Raw genomic sequence first — 16959 nt, forward strand, 5'->3', positions numbered from 1 at the left:
TAGCATTCTTCTTGCCTCAACTCCAAATTCATGGCATTGTGAGGAAGAGTCAAAAGACTAAAGGCCAGAAGACCTGGATTCTGGAACTGTTCTACAAGTAAGTTGTTTGTCTTAGACAAATGATTAACCCGAACATTAATTTCTACATTTGTTAAATGATGCCACACCTATCTCTCGGGAGGTGCTGTGAAGCTCAGATGAGATTATGCATCTGGAAACTAAAGTATGATTACAATGTAAGATGTCTCTTTCTTCTCTTTCTCTTTTGCCATGTGGTCATTGACTATTCGCCATAGTGTCTGAGCTTCTCTCATACTAGAAAATTGCTGAAGTTACAACTTTATGTTCAGTTTGCCAATACCAAGATGAGTCATTAAAAAATGAATACTAAATTAAATAACTGAAGAACCTAGAAGAAGATTTTCATTAAATTCTGATTCCTTCTAAACAAAGAAACTAAAACTTAAGAGTGTGATTAATTGACATCCTCAGTTACAAAAGGATTCTGGGCTCTGAACTTACCCTTCTATTTCATATTGCTTACACTTTAAGCTTAAAAGTTCTCTCGATAAAGGTCTGTTAGCTCTAATTTGTAAATAATCAATACCTTCAACTGCATGTACTCTTTTCACCTTCTATACTGGTCATCACTAAGGATGCTCTCAGAGTAATGTAGTTTCAGATGTGCAGAAGCTGAGGACCATTTTCAGTGTCATGGACTCAGAAATGAGCAATACAAGGGCAAATTCCTGGTAGTCAGAGCCATAGTAGTGATACCAGGAAACACTGATAGACACCTTCAGCATGACTGTGACACTCAAACTTGCTGACCATGGGGCAGCCTTCTAAAGACTTAGCATTCTGGATTCCATATCCAGTCTCTTCCATATAATTCAGATGGGATGATTGGGCTTGAGGTGCCCAGCAGTTGGCATGAAGAATCCCACCTAACTGGCAGTGATAATAGCTCTGGATCCCCTTAGATTCACTCTCCAAGGCAATGGCATCTTTGCTCCCACATGCATACACACATGCATTTCCTGCAAGGACCTGTCTTTCTGGTCAATGACAGGACATGCCTAGCAGTCATGGTTACAGTTTCCTATTAAGTGCAAGTGTTGATCTTGTCACCATTCACCTGGTATCCTATATTCCATGGCATGTGGGGACAGATCTAAGAAGTCTGGAATAATAGCTGTGGTAAGACTGATTTAAGGAATAGTTACAGAACAACAGAGGCCTAAAGTTTCTTCTCAATAACCTTTTCTCTACTCCTTTTGTAAAGGGCAAACATAGAACCTGAGTTAGGAAGACCATCTGTCAAGGAAATTACCATGGATCCTAATTTTACAGTCTGAATTTGGTGCTTAAAACCAAATATTCAGCTGTATCTTGTTAACTAAGTTTTTAATCATCTTTGAGAAATGTTTGTTAGAAAAATAATGAGTTCAGTATTTACCAAGACAGATCCTTCCTGTGGCATCCAAAGTCATTCCATTGGGACACTGACACTTGAATGATCCCCTGGTGTTGACACACAGGCCGTTTTTGCACACTCCTGGGAACACTTCACATTCATCTATATCTAAAAAGAAAAGGGAAAGAGCATGAAGTTAATATATGGGTATAAGGTAATTCTACCTTAGTCCACTCATGGATTCATAATTATTCTCACAATAGAAAAGGTCGCTTTGAAGCTGATAAGTTAACAACACTAGTTTGCCTCCAAACAGTTCATGCAGAATTTCTAGGGTGTCTAAATAGCAACCTATTATTAATAATATAAGAGTTTCTTTATCAGTCTCAGGGGTAACTTTTGAGTTGACAGAGTCAGAGAGTGGGTGTGTGAGTTCTTGGGGACAGATCTGGTAGCTGTCGACAGGTGAGTATCCCAGGGGCTATGTCATTAGCTTTATGAGACCAAGTGTCTGGAAATAGAGAAATAGAAACCTGGTATTTCAAACTAGCAAAGAAAAAAATAGGTTGAAGGTGAGCAGAGAAAATAATTCTGAGGGATATGTGAGTCAGTCAGGAGTCTCTTTTGATAAATGCTAAATCACTAGAAATTGCATAACTAGTTCTAAGTTAGCAGTGGTCTCGGGCTGTTCTGGCAATACCATGGTGGTCCCTGCCTGGATCAAGGAGAGTCCGAAGGTGCTCATGTGCATCCATTCATCACTCACCCAATCTCTCTCAAGTGGACCAATCTTTCCCCGTCTGCTTAATGGGAGCAGTGTGCTCACTGCACTTAATTTGGAAAAACATTCATCATCAAGTTAGTCCAAAGAAAGGTACTTACTTGCCAATGCCAAAAAGGAGAACATTAGTTAAGAAACACACAAACTGTGTCTCTATTTTGAAGAAATAACTTTCTAAGCCAGGAATGTTGAAAAAAAATTCTAAATCTTTCCTTGAAGTGGAGATAAACCAGGAGGGGACAGAATATACCTTTCTGTTTTCTGTTTATTTGCTTGTTTTGTTGTTGTTATTCTGGCCACTCAAATACCAAAATGTGCTCTTGAGCTCAGATAAGTTATTATAGTGGGTCTGGACCAGGAAAAGGCCAAAGGATTCAGTCATCATTTGGAAAGCAAGACCTTGGGTGGGGGTTGTAGTGTTCTTTGTTTTAACAGGGAAAGAACTTCATTTCATCCCACATATGGGACTAATTGCTGTTTTTAAAATATTTCAGCTGCTGTGTCATGTCAGATTGTGTTAGTCACCATGACCTATATCTATCTGGGACTCCATGAGAAAGAATCAGTGCAAACTGGACAGAATCCATGCAGACTCAAAATAAGAGGCAAGAGAGTGCATCTCTCTAAGTCAGCCATGAGCATGAAACAAACAAACAGAAAGGTCCAGGGAGAACCAAGAATACACATTTTACAGCTTCTTTAAGCTTCCTGCTTTTTCTTCCTGATTGATAGGTAGCATGTTGAAAGTGCAGTCACTCTAAACTGCAGTCAGCCTAAACATTTTCAGCCACCCTAACCTTTGGTCATAAGTGATCTGACATGGGGAAGGGCCCAATACATGCTTGTGAAATTAACATCTGCTCTGTTCTGCAGTACTTGTCATTTTTCCCCTCGCTGCACATTTCTCACTGTGAAGTGATGTGACCTCTTCATCTGGCGCAAGTTAACACAAGCATTCTTCACACACCCAGAAATATATGGTTTATAAATAATCAGAGATACCTTCACATTGTGTTCCTTTAATTCTTGAGTAGCCTTTACCACATATGGGATCTGTGAAGGAAGAAAAGGTAACAATATCCAGACTTTGTAGTTATGACGTATTATAACACACATGAAAGAGGATCTGGAACATGAATTAGATGTTGTGAATAAGGATGAGATAAAGTGTTTCTGATATTGCATAGGTGAGGAAGAACAATAATGAAATGTCTCCTCCAATAAAGCTCAATTCCTCTAAGGTATTGCAAAAGACACAAAGTTACATCACACTAAGGTGAGAAGGAAACCAAACGTAGGTTTCTTTCTATTATCCTGAAGATGGGAATCAGACTATAGGATTACTGCAAAGTGAATAGGGGGAAAAGCCAAGAATTTGGAGATCTCAAGTCCTACAGCATCCACACCACATGAATTCACACACTGATATATCAAAACATTGGGTCAGCAAACAATCCCAGCAGATTTAGAAGTTCACCAGAAATCCTTATAAGGTTTAGTCATAAATGCTGGTTTCTTTATATCAGTTAGAGTTTTGGAAGAAAAGCTGGAATTGCTAAAAGCTCAGAACCCTTAACCATGAACTGGTACTCCAAAGAAGCATCACCAACTAACCCCATCATCATTTGAAGATAGAAAGAAATTAACCAAATCACATACAACTATTGTCCTTGACACTTCTCTGATTTCCCATTCAGGAATGTTTCATCAAGGCTATCAGAATCAAATCCTTCAAAATTCCCAGGTGAACGTAAATAAATAAAATACTTGTCTTTCCCTGTCTATGTACAGTGACTAGTGGATGGTATGGGGGTTGCACAGCACCATTTCTCTTACCAACTTGGCATATGGTGCATGGGCTCCCCCAGGCAGCACCAAGGGAAGAGCAGCACTGGGACTTCAAGGTGGCTCCATTGATGTTGATCTCACACCGCCCATCGATGACAGTTTGCCAGCAAGTGCCCTTGATGGTTTCTGCAGGGGTGGGAGAGATAATATTTAATGGATATTTAATAGGCTCTGTATCAAAAATTCAAACATGCACTTTGGACTTACAGCAGGAATAGCATGACAAAACAAGGAAGACTGATTTTTTTTAATGCTGCACCCATACTTAAACTTTTCTCAGCAAAAGTTGACATTAAGTATAGCAGCACTGATAAACATAAAAAAAATCATTCTCAGAAAGATAAATACCTATGCAGATGGTTTTTGTTGGATCCAAAGTACTTTCAGAAGAACATTCACAAATGAAAGAGCCAGGACTGTTCTTGCAGACTCCATTAATGCAAGGACTTGATTCACATTCATCAATGTCTGAAACAAAAACAGGTCTACATTACTGCTAAAAGCTAGTCTTGGGCATAAAGGAGTGTTTCATTTTTGGCCTGATTGCTACCACACACTCTTCATCAGATAGTAAAACTGGACTGGATAGTTTTTTCTATACTAGAAGAAATGTCAAAATAGTAATTGACATTTCTGTTTGGTATGGAATCCAGTACTTGGCTGAATCTTTTCATTCAGAAAATATACAGCTTTTGCTTTACATTCATTCTAAACTATGAATTCAAATGGTATATGTATACTATTATCTTCACTTATTAAACAATAGCAGATAAAATGCCAGGCAAAATGAGCACTTAAAAATGATATTTAAGGGGCAAATTATACATCAGTTGCAGGCAAATACTATCAGTGGCTTGCAAAGTGTGTACAAGTGCCATTTAGAGCACTTCAATTAAATGGGCATAATTGTCTAAAATAGAAGTGACTCTAATTTATTCTTGTGATTTTCCAATGACATTCCAAAAGAAAGAGAAGTACCCAGTATAAGAACAAAAATATGGTTTACCTTCACAGGTTTTTAAGTCAGGTTTATATATAAATCCCTTGGGGCAGGTGCAGACAAAACTTCCAGGTGTGTTTCTACACTGTCCGTTGTCACACAGTAGACTGTTCAGCACACATTCATTAATATCTGGAAAGTCAATGAAAATGAACATTTGAAAGAGCCCATCCCTTGCATGCAACTTCTTTGCACTTTTAGGTTAGATCTTTTTAAATGGTATGATTAATTACATCAAAAGAAGTAAAACTCCTATACCATTGGTTTTTACCTGCATTATCTCATTTTGTGATGGACATTTTATTTATTTATTTATTTTTATTTTTTTGCAGTGCTGGTGATTGAACCCAGGGCCTTGTGCTTGTGAGGCAAGCACTCTACCAACTGAGCTATATCCAGCCCTGCATTACCTCATTTTATGAAAAGAGGAGCATGACCTGGTTATCAAAACCAGATATATATAAAGCCTTAGGTCACTAGACAATGTTTAATTCACTTTCTTTAGTATGAAGAAAACCTGGGTTTGCTGGAAATCATTAATCATTGCTTTGTATAATTGCTTCATTGTGTCAGACTCAGAACCAATTTTATTGTGTTAAGAAACTAAATAAACACTTAGAAAGTGTGGTCCATCTTTGATATGCATTAGTTTCGGGATGGGCATATCTTCCTTAAAATAATTTAAATTATCTCCAGTTATGTTTATAAAGTATAAAGCAATCTGATCTGTAGTGTTTATAATTGTCATTCAGACTCACAATTCAGAAGACTGAGGAAAACTCCTTACTTCTGCTGAATAATAGGCCTATCTGAAGAAAAGCCCAGATTTAACATATGAATTACTTTGATAATGAAGGGAATGTAGAAATTATGCAGTTTACACCTGTAATCCCAGCAGCTTGGGAGGCTGAGACAGGAAGATGTGAGTTCAAAGCCAGCCTCAGCAACTTAGTGAAGCCCTGTATCTAAATTAAATATTAAAAAAGGCTGAGGATGTGGTTCAGTGGTTAAGCGACCCTGGGTTCAATCCCTGATACCAAAAAAAAAAAAAAAGAAAAAAGAAAAAGAAATTATTTAGTTTGTAATATCCCTTTCAGCTAAATTACATCAGCCAGCCTATGATATGGGCTAGACATTCATAGGGAATTTTTATGCATTGAAAGGGTATGATTACATCATCATTCGACAAATTAATAGTTCTGCTATAAAGTATACAAAAATTTAGCCCTGGGGAATTGCATGATATGTAGCAGTAAGCACACTTAAACCTGCAATACATTTTTATAGTACTTAAAATGTGGGAATATTAATTGAGCAAATAATATACTAAAAATTCTGTCAAAAATATAAGAATACTAATATTTCCCAAAAGGGTCTCCAGTACCAAAAGGCTTGAAACGACAAAGTAAGGGACACGACAAATAAAATAGCTTAATGCCCAGAGACACCTATGGAAATAAACTTTCTTCTCCTATTCAGAACACACAGTGAGTGACTCTGGTGGCTGGATGGGAGGTAGCTGAATCCAGCACTCAGCAAGTAGCTGGTATTCGCTATATTATGTGTTGTGCTGAAAGAATGAAAAGAAGGACTTTGGGATTTATTTTAGTCTGCATCATTTATGAATAATTGAATTACATGTTCCAAAGATAAACTAATTCCTTAGACCAGTACCTTTCAGACACTGCTTCTAAAACACCACCAATGGCAGAAGACAGGAAGCTCATAACACCAAAGCACTAAATGCTTCCCGGAAAGTAAGAAATATATCTGAGGTTCCGTAGTTCATCTTAAAGTATGTTAATTTTTATTCTATTTCATAAAAGTATGTTTGCTCTATGTAAAATGTGTTTGGCCTCCCAATCAAAAAGATATAACATCTTACATTTTTAGTTTTGGCACAGTCTGACATATACCATGAATGTGAGTATCTTGGCTTTGTAAACTCAGCTTCAGGAAACTTGAGGTACATGTGACTCCACTACAGAATGGACAATGCATTTCACAAAACATTGGTCTAAGCAACTAGAGAATGTTGAAGAAACAATGATCCATGTTGAACAGTTTCTTCCCAACTGACTCATTTAGTTACTGGCTGATCCCTTCATTAAAGACTGTTAAGGCTTCAAAAGTAGTGTTGCTCAACTTAAAAAACAATGGTTATTACTGAAAATAAGTATGTCCTCTCTGATTAAATCCAATAAGAGGATGGAAGAAGAACTGTTTCTCTCTTAGTGAAAATAGTGATGACTTTGTAGTCATGTGAGATTAGCTCAAAATCTTTGCGTTTTATGTGTCTAAGAAGCTCCTTTCATGGAAACTTCTTTTATGGAGTGACTCTAATACATGACTATTAATATAACTGTCAAGATTCAGTTATATGAACGTTTGTTAATCAAGACACGTACATGCAATGCTGACACACAAAGTAAAAGGAATTCATTTGCTCAGTCCTTCAAGCTAGTCAGGAATAGTTTCCTCCAAGCAATGAAAGAAGGGATGCATGATACATGAAATGTCTTAGAAAATAGGTGGAACTTCTTACCAACACAGTTTTTTCCAGTTATATCCACTTCATATCCTGAATTGCATATACACTTGTAGGACCCACGGAGATTTTCACAAATTCCATTTGGGCAGATATCAGGATCTAATGCACATTCATTAATATCTGCACCACCAAAAAGTTCAAAATCAATGACATTCCAAAATAAACATCAAACTAATTATTAAAAAATAACAGTACAATACATTTAATGGCCTTAGTCTTTAAAGGGGGATGGATGGCTTATTTAGAAGAGGAAAGTTTATTCCCTTTTTCTCATTTTAAGATATCCCCAGTCAAATCTTCCTTCCACCAGTCCCTGAGAAGAAACTGGCGTCTGAGCTAGAACTTCAAGAGTATTATCAATCCTGAATCAAGATGAAAGAGACATCCTGGACTTCTCCTGGTCCAAGCACCCAGATGGTAAAGTAGATCCACTATAGAGCTCAAGTCCCTACTCCTGGTCTCCCTGCCCCCAGCCCTTCCCTCTTCAATCTGCCTTCCACACTGCACGATTTTGAATATCCTAAATGCAAGGGGATCATGTCATACCCATGGTTCAAACTTTTGTGGGTTCAATAATGTCCTCAAGATTAAATTGAAATATGAATCCTTTGTTTATTTGTTCCAAACTTCTCACGCCTCTGTGAACACACAATGCCTTTTTCACTCTGTGGGGCTAATGCCTGGAGCAGGTCTCTTCTTTCATCAAAGGACAGCTCAAACAAAAGGCTTGACCTCACTGCCCTCATGAGCTGGGTCCTCCCTCTTCTGAGCTCTTAAAACTTGAGCAGAGCGCTAAGAGTGGAGGGGAGGCAGAGCCATAATAGGTGTATAGGTAGCCTCAAATTCTATTGCCTAAGTCTTTAAAAAGTCAGGTTGACTTTTTTTTTCTTCTCAAAGTCCCTATTACAACTTGTTCCTGTCTATCCACTAACTCCTTATTTGCTATAAATTTCCTTATATCTCCTCTTTTCTCCTTCAAATACCTTCTCCTTGTCTTCATCTATCTATACTGAATGAATTGACAATTCTACCAGCCCACCAAAACTCTCTTAATCAAATTGTTTAGTTTGATATCGATAAGCTAATAATTAATAAGTTAATCCCTCTTACTTTCTTGTCACCTATTTTATTCTAGTTTTTCCACTTTTATTTTGCTATGGCCCCAACATTTCTCTAGTTCTAACTTCTACACAAGCATTTTATTTTCTTCCAGATCAGTTGCTGTCACTGCTTGCTACAACATATAAGACAGCTCCTTATTGTCATCTTGTAATGACCTTGAGAGATAAGAAATCTTTCAGAATGTAGACAGATACAGTTCAATCAACCCATAATCCTGAGCTGTACTTGATGGTGGAAAATCTAAAGGAAGTCCAGGCTGCCTCCTTTCAAGAATGAGCAACCACAATCATTTCATCTCATCCTACGTTTCCCCATCAAGTGCCCTTCAGTGAGCAAGACCCACACCCACACCCTACAAGCGCAGGCCCCACTGGGCCATAGTAGCTCTGCCACAGGGACTTCCAGGCACCCCAGGTACATCATGCAATGATGGCCAGAGAGGCGTCAGACTAGACTGGTGTGAAGGGACCAACAAGAAACCCACAGGAAGGCCAGATGCTGCCTCGGCACATGCTTAAGGTAGTAAATTTGAAACGAATCCTTACCACTGCCTGCTGACGTCATTCCTGGCCCACTGCTGCAGAGTGCCTGATATTCCGCTGCAATAAATTAACAGATAGTAAATGATTCCCTTGTTTTCAGAACAGGTCAATCCTGCCCTTGGCTTTGCACACATCATTTCCTCCAAAGTGAGCAGAACCGAAATAACGTGGTAAAGCACAAGGAGGTATCTCCTAAGGGAGTCACCTTTATACCAGGCTCTTTTTTAAAGGCTTCGCATCACCGAGGAAATAGACTTTGAAGGATACAGGCAAGTTATAGCAATTCCTTGTGCAAAGCACTTTTGGAAAAGGTATTTTTTCCCATAACTTGATTTGGTTCACCAGGGAACACTTTACACTTTACAGTGAAATGTGCCTGTTAAAATGTGGTTTCTTAACTGTTAATAAAACTTTCTCCCACCATCTTGGGAATAATTTCATTTCTGAGTGCTAGCTGTTTTTTCAGTACAATCTAGTTCTTAATATTTTTTCATTTCTCTCTGCAGATTCTCTAACCTCCCCTCAGAAGAACAACATCAAGGTGTCTAATCTTGTATGTGTTCAAGGTGTATTTTAAAAAGTAATATTTATCAGGATACTAGATGATAAATCTAAAGGGGAAAGCATTGCTTAATGTCAAAATTGTGAGATCTTTAAAAAAAATTGTGATATATAGAACATCTGTGTTAGAACCAGGTTTCTATTTCTATTTATTAAAAGTATGCAATGTTTTACATAGAATTCCAACAATATTTTGATGAACTTAAGAGCGAATGAGGAAAATGGAGAACTAACTAGAGTCATACTTTATTCGAGGAAAAGAAACTAATGTGTTCCTCAGTTGCCCATGATTTCTGGAAGCCACTAGCTCTAGTGCTTCGGTGGAAGGAGAACTAAACATTATGGATGATCCTTTTTTGCAGAGGCTGACTGAACCTCACTGCTAAAGCAAATAGTTCTCATAGTTCCATATGCCAGAGATCTGCATTTTGATGACAGCAGATACAAAAGAGTTATACAAGCATAAGATTAAGGGTGAATCCTTCAGAGCTGTGTCACCTACCAAATGTTAATTTGAAAAAAAAAATTAAAAAAAGCAGTAACATCCTTTCATTAAAATCATCTTAAAAGGGGCCAACAAAGGAACAAATGGAAAGGTGGCTGTGAAAGGCAGAGAAAAAGAACAACAAAAAAATCCTTTTTATTCTTTCATATTATCAATTAATTAAAACAATAAAACAAAATCTCACTGATTTTGTAAAAAGCACTTTTACAGGTAATTTAGATTAGCTGATGCTTGGTCTAAATGGAAGCAAAGTATCATCTCCACTGTTTTTTATTCAAGCAGGATCTGGCACTAGACTGTCCTTTGAAGTGAATTTAAATCATCATGGGTTTGAATGTTGAAGACTATGCTTATTGATGGGTAGAAAATGCTTTCTCTCTGATAGTTTCCTTTTCCGCAAATTGTGGCTAATGACACCCATTTCATATGGCAGATCTAATGAGTTAACATGTAACTGAGTATAGCTTGAGCATTGAAGTGGTAGGTGTTGCCGAGCTACCTCAAGGTAGCACCATGGAGACAGCAGTATGGGGGACACTCAAAAAAATTCCCAGAATTGCACTTAGGTAAGTTTAAATGACTAGTTTCTGTGAGGAGTAAACACTGGAGGTTGAGGAGGAAAGAGGGCCTGCTGAACCACGTAAATCAGCTTCTTCAGCCAGAAATAGCTTCATATAAAGCTTGTTCCACTCACAGATAACTTTAAAGGTTGCACAGTTATGATTTCTCAGTGGATTAAAGATATTTTTTGTGGATACCTTTAAAAATCTCCCAAGATCTCATGAAAATGGAAGGGAAATTAGTAGAGGAAAGGAGGAAGGAGGGGAGAGAAAGAGGAAATACTGGGGAATGATAAGGGCCAAATTATATTGTTATATTATGTGCATGCTTGAATATGGAACAATGAATCCCACCTTTATGCATAACTATAACACACCAATAAAAATATGGAAAATCCCCCTTTTCAAAGGGGGGATTTAGCTAAATTAGCTAAATTATTTTGTATGCATGCATAAATATATAACAATGAATTCTACTAATATGTACAATTATATTGTATCAATAATTTTTTTTAAAATCCCCTCTCTGCTGGGTTCAGTGGAGCACACCTGTAACTCCAGCAGCTCGGGAGGCTGAGGCAGGAGGATTATGAGGTCAAAGCCAGCCTCAGCAACAGTGAGGCGCTAAGCAACTCAGTGAGATCCTGTCTCTAAATAAAATACAAAATAGGGACGGGGGTGTGGCTTAGTGGTCGAGTATCCTGAGCTCAATTCCCAGTATTAAAAAACAAAACAAAACAAAACAAAAACTCCTCTCTCTCCTGAAATAAGGGATGTCTCATGTTTGGCCGTTTTATGGTCTGCCATTTATATCCACCAAAGAGGTAGAGAAATCAAACTGAAAGAAACCAGTTCCACAGGTGGACCTTTTCTTTGTAAATTCATTCAAATAAAAATCAGAAGTTAGTGGACCTGGGTCTCAAGTTTAATTCTCTTTAAACTTTATTGCTTAAGTAATCAAGTCTCTTTTGGTTGTCTTTTTCTAAGCCTTTATCATTTCCCTATGTATCATAACACTGTTTTTGGAGAGGCATTTGGTCCAGAGGAAAATGTCAAAGCAAAGAACTGTAGGTACCAAGTTCCCTGGATTCTGAGTTTGGGCCCTTCTACTCACTCAATGTGAACAAATCACCTATGCTGTGTGGGTTAGTTTTCATGATTCTCATCTGTCACATAAATTTAAGGTATGTAAGAGAAGTACTTTGAAAAGTTACAGGCAAAAGGATGATATTAAAAACACACAACTATAAAGTTATATTGAATCATTTTTGTTTGATGTAATGATATTTATTTATAATTGAAGTACATTAAACATGTACTTAGTTCATTGTTGATCATATATAAATGATAATTTGCATTTTATTCAGTGAAGTAAAAAGCCAAAATAAGGCTTTCTTTTAATTGACGTTCCTCACTTCATTTACTGTATTCCTTTTAACTTTCTCTAGCTTCTCATAGTATATTTTAATTTCTAACTCTCTGATTTCAAAGATTACCATTTTCAAAATAACAGATCTTTAAAAATTATGGATAAATCTTTAATTCATTTTATTTAGTGCAGAAATGAACAGACCAAATCTCAGATGTAAACTGACTCACTGGAACAAAGTATTTTCAATATTAAGTCTAACTTTACTTTAGGACTTTAGAAGTCATCTGCCAAGCTACCTTAAAATCATGTTCAAATATTGATAGTCTATTGTTTTAATTTCAATAAACTTTTTGCTTTATAAATAATTTGCAACTGCAGAGAACCTTCTGGGTTATCGAAGGCAACTCATTGTTTAGATTAGAACACCAAACACCCCTTAACCTTATTATTCTATTTTATAATCACATTTGTTAATGTAAGTTACTTCAAATCTTTAAGTGAGAAAAAATGCACGAACAACTAAAACCCCAATGAAGTAATAATTTGTCTTCCTGTGAACTGGGAGCAGAATTCTGACTCACCATCCAGTTCTCTTTTCACTGTGTCATGCCACCAGAAAAATACTTTTTCCCTAAGGTTGAATAAAACCATTTAAGAAAAGCACACCAAAATCAACAAGTGGGATGTGAACAAAATTCACAAATGGCCTTCTGGGAAACGGCTGGAAATATTCAGGTAGTCTGAAAATTATTTACTTTTACACCATATAAAATTCTGCTTTTATAATAGGCAGCTCCTGCAAAATGCAAGCGTCATGAACTTGCATGTATTCCACAGAGCAAAACTACTATTGAGGTGGCAGAGTTCACATGAGAGGCATAAACGCACTGCCTACTGCAAATTATTGTGAGGAGAGGGTGAGTAACACATAAATAGACACTGGCTAGACCTTGCTAAGACCCAGCATGGTCCTGATGTACCTGGAAAGCATATTGTAACCATTCCCTGTCACTTCCATAAAAGTAAAGATCACAGATGGAGGCAGAAGGCTGGCAGCACGAGGACCCCTCCATGATACCACATACCTGAATTTTGTGCAGGACATGGCTGGCAGGGCTCCCCAAAGGCATACTCAGTGTTGGCACAACAGCATTCAGATTTAGTAACAGCACCAAACAAAGGCTTGACACACTGGCCCCTCTTGTATCCCCCGTAGCATGTGCTCCGCATGTGTGTGTCTAAACAGGAAGAAGTACCTAATTTTATACTGTCCTTCAACAGATGAGACCCCTCCCCCAGGTCAGAGTTGAAGCTGTCTTTATGCATAGTCCCTGTTCTGACTCACTGAGAATGCCTCCAGTACCAGGTGTCAACAGTAAAAATAAATAAAGCAAAACACCAAAACACATTTAGCTCCCAAGCAGTGGAAACTAATGACCAGACTCTTATAGTTTCTTTAGGGATTAACATGGTTTACCAAACTGTGAGGCCCTTAAGTGCTGGGATTATGTCTCTTTCATTTTTGTCTTCCCCAGGCATGCACTGAGAAGGCACTTAATAAATGTTGAATGAATGTTGAATTTCACACCATGATAAATAAGATCTTTATTAGAAATGCACCCTACCCCAGAATAAACATGCAATTATTGAATGTCTGAATTAGGTGTACTTTCCAGAAAGGAGAAGGTTTGATCTGTAAAAGGTTCATTATATAAATCTGTAGATGTTGGTCAACTAAGCCATGTTATCTTTACCATCAAGGAAGAAACTTTTGGCCATGCCCAATCCTTTTCCAATTCAAAGGGTTTTCTGAGCACCTTTCTTAAAAATATTTTTGGACAAAATTCATATCTATTTCTCAATCTTCTTATATAGGCTCATACTTCTTACAAAGCAACATAAAACTATTATCCTATATATTTCTAGTTATCCATATTCTCCTTTGCATTCTATACTTTCCTTGGAAATTTAACTCATTATGAAGATGTTCACCATGAGAGAGGGAGCACATATAGGTCAATTTCAAAGACCAGTATCAACAAAGGGAAGTCGGAGAAAACTGGGGTTAGGTGTGTATTTAGAGAATAAAAGTAAGAAGGAGAGGTTAGGGTCCCCTGGTTTTTCCTTTATGTCAGTTCGTCTTTCTGTTCTTTAAATTAGTATACAAGTTATGCAAGAAGAGGAGACCTGACCCTGCTGGTTTACTGCTCTGTGACTACCCATTATATCCTACCTGCTAAGGCAGAGGGCCTTTGTTATTGGTGGGCTTCACCGATGGACAGAAGGGGCCTCTCTATCATAAATCAAGCCATGGCTGTTTCTTACCAACACACACACGTCCATCCAGACCCACGGCCAGTCCAGGGAAGCATTCACATCTGTAGGAGCCATCAGTGTTCACACAGCGCCCATTCATGCAGATCCCAGGTGTTTCACATTCGTTAATATCTGTGATGGGAAGAGGTACTGATTAAAAATGAAGTGACTTTTTTCTAAATCATAATGTTTACCATTAAAATACTCGAAAATGGGTAGGATGGAAAATCGTGCAGCATCAACAATACGAGTTCAATGAGAGGTATTCTCAGTTTCCTTTAAAAGAACAGTAACAAAACAAGAGATATTGTTTAAGATTATTACTTTTCCATAAAAAGCTACTTTATAAATATTCTCCCAAGAGATTTTTTTTAAAATCCAAAATAAAAATCACAAAGGCAAAACAGAATTGGAGGAAGAGGGAAAATGACTGCTGAAAGACAAAGGGTTTTGTGTAATGCATCCCATGGTAGCTGTGCCAGAAATCTAGTTTGATAACAAACTGCATCTCTGACCTGGGCAGGAAGCTTTGCTTTTTGGCATTCAACACCGAGGCTGTGTCCCCGATCTAGAACCACCCTTGCCTTGGCCCTCTGGGACAAAATGTTAAAAGAGGTGCGACTAAGGCCTTGAAAGAACAACACAGAAAAGAATAGAAAATGAACTTAGATGCTTCTGGTGACGATCCTGGACCAATAACAGCATTATAAGTAAGTGGAAGACAGCAAAGAAAAGTTTTCCTTAAGTATTATAAGTATTTTGTAGTATCGTATGTATATATTTAGAGAGGTCTGGTAAAAGATTTTATTGGGCCCACACTAGTAATAGTAGATATTTCTCCCCCTTAATATAGGGAAAGAGAAAAGGTATTAAAAATGTGTTTTGGAAAACACAGGACACTTAGAAGCAAGTCATTTTATAATGACTCCTTTTACAATATACAACTAGTATATGTGACTATTTCCTTTCTTCTGACCTTAAAAAGGCAAATTGAGAGTGAAACACCTCTGTGTTTTACTTAGCTTGTGTTGTTTGGCACAAAATATATTAAGATGGTCCAAGATTCCATGTACAGATTGTATTTAAAACAGCAGTTATATTTAAATACATGAACCCAAATTGGTTCAGTTAGTTATTTCAGTCATCTTTTTTGTTCAAGTTGAAACCTACAGTAAAACAGTTAAGACTACAGTCTGAAAAGTAACACAAAAGCTTTTTAATGGAGACAAAGATGTCACATAGATCCAGAGGAAGGTCACTCAAAGTCAGCAGCCTAAACTTTTAGAAAGTGATCAGACAGGCCATGCTGTTCACCAGAGTAGTTAAAACTGTAGAGATGAAATGAGCATTTTTGATGCAGCTTTGAACAAGTCACATCTTTTGGGGGCTCAGAACTAAGTGCATACTTAGCACTAAAAGAAAGTCTTGGAAAAAATAATAAAAAGGAAAACAGCCATCACTTAAGAGATTTCTTTCTTTTTTCTTCTGTTAGTCTTATTATTATGTGTGTATCTATGTTCTATTCACTAGAAACAAAGAACAAGGGCAATAACATTGAGCTTGGGAGCTCAAGCTTGCTTGATTGCATACTCTCTCTTTCCCTTAAGCCAGAATGCTAAAGTCAAAGCAAACCACTGGAATCATCTTTGAATGGAACAATCCCTTTATTGATAAGATATTATTTCTCTGGTTGCAAATGGTTGCAAAACCAGTTCCATCTATGAGGTCATAATGTCTTCTGAAATAGCATTATGCATTGGTCACTCTTAATGCTGAGGACCTGCTGCCTGGGTCACCAGCAGCTCAGAGGCACTAAAAGTGAACCTTAGTGCATGCTGTGTATTGGCAAGAAGAGTAAGTGTTCTCGCAGAAGTCCTGCTCACAAAGGGGCTTTCACATTTCCTTCCGTTATTTTGTTTGGAAGCCTAATTCCAAATATTCCAGCAATCATTCCCTTGCCCTTTCTTTCTATTTTTTTTTAACTTGTATAGCACTTAATTTGCACAATTTGACACTTTGTTTTGTGCTATCTTACATTGTAGAATATTTTCATGTGCTAATCCTGTCTTCCCATATAAGTTCCTACCAGCCCAGAGCTTAAAACGACAGAAACCATTTTCCTCCCTGAAATTTGAAAAACTAAACTGTTTTTTCTTGCTGTGAAGACAGATTTTCACAATATTAAGAGCCACCGATGTAAGGTCATAGAGAATGTAGGTAAACAACCAAGGCCTAGAAGCTCTTTCAAGCTTGGAGAAAAAGCGCATCTTGCCAAGGACTGAACACATACAAAGCTTTCTTCCATAACACCTTTACCAAGCCGTCCACTAGGGACGCTTGGAAAGGAGATCTTACATGAATTTTTCCTGCTTTCTCAACCTTAA

At 37.5% G+C, this 16959-nt stretch overlaps 1 protein-coding gene across 2 annotated transcripts in view; it reads right to left on the reverse strand.

Moving 5' to 3' along the window:
• Window positions 1–16959, reverse strand: part of FBN1 (fibrillin 1) — a 252572-nt gene that overhangs the window by 75228 nt on the left and 160385 nt on the right. For both annotated transcript variants that reach the window (XM_079128081.1, XM_079128080.1), the window contains 9 exons: window positions 14585–14707; window positions 13345–13497; window positions 9265–9318; window positions 7592–7717; window positions 5053–5178; window positions 4395–4514; window positions 4035–4172; window positions 3201–3251; window positions 1460–1585 (listed from right to left, as the gene is read on the reverse strand). In XM_079128081.1, coding sequence (XP_078984207.1) covers window positions 1460–1585; window positions 3201–3251; window positions 4035–4172; window positions 4395–4514; window positions 5053–5178; window positions 7592–7717; window positions 9265–9318; window positions 13345–13497; window positions 14585–14707 — 1017 coding nt within the window. The remainder of the gene's footprint in view (window positions 1–1459; window positions 1586–3200; window positions 3252–4034; window positions 4173–4394; window positions 4515–5052; window positions 5179–7591; window positions 7718–9264; window positions 9319–13344; window positions 13498–14584; window positions 14708–16959) is intronic.

The sequence above is a fragment of the Sciurus vulgaris genome, assembly GCF_902686455.1.
Source record: "Sciurus vulgaris genome assembly, chromosome: 2".
NCBI lineage: Eukaryota > Metazoa > Chordata > Mammalia > Rodentia > Sciuridae > Sciurus > Sciurus vulgaris.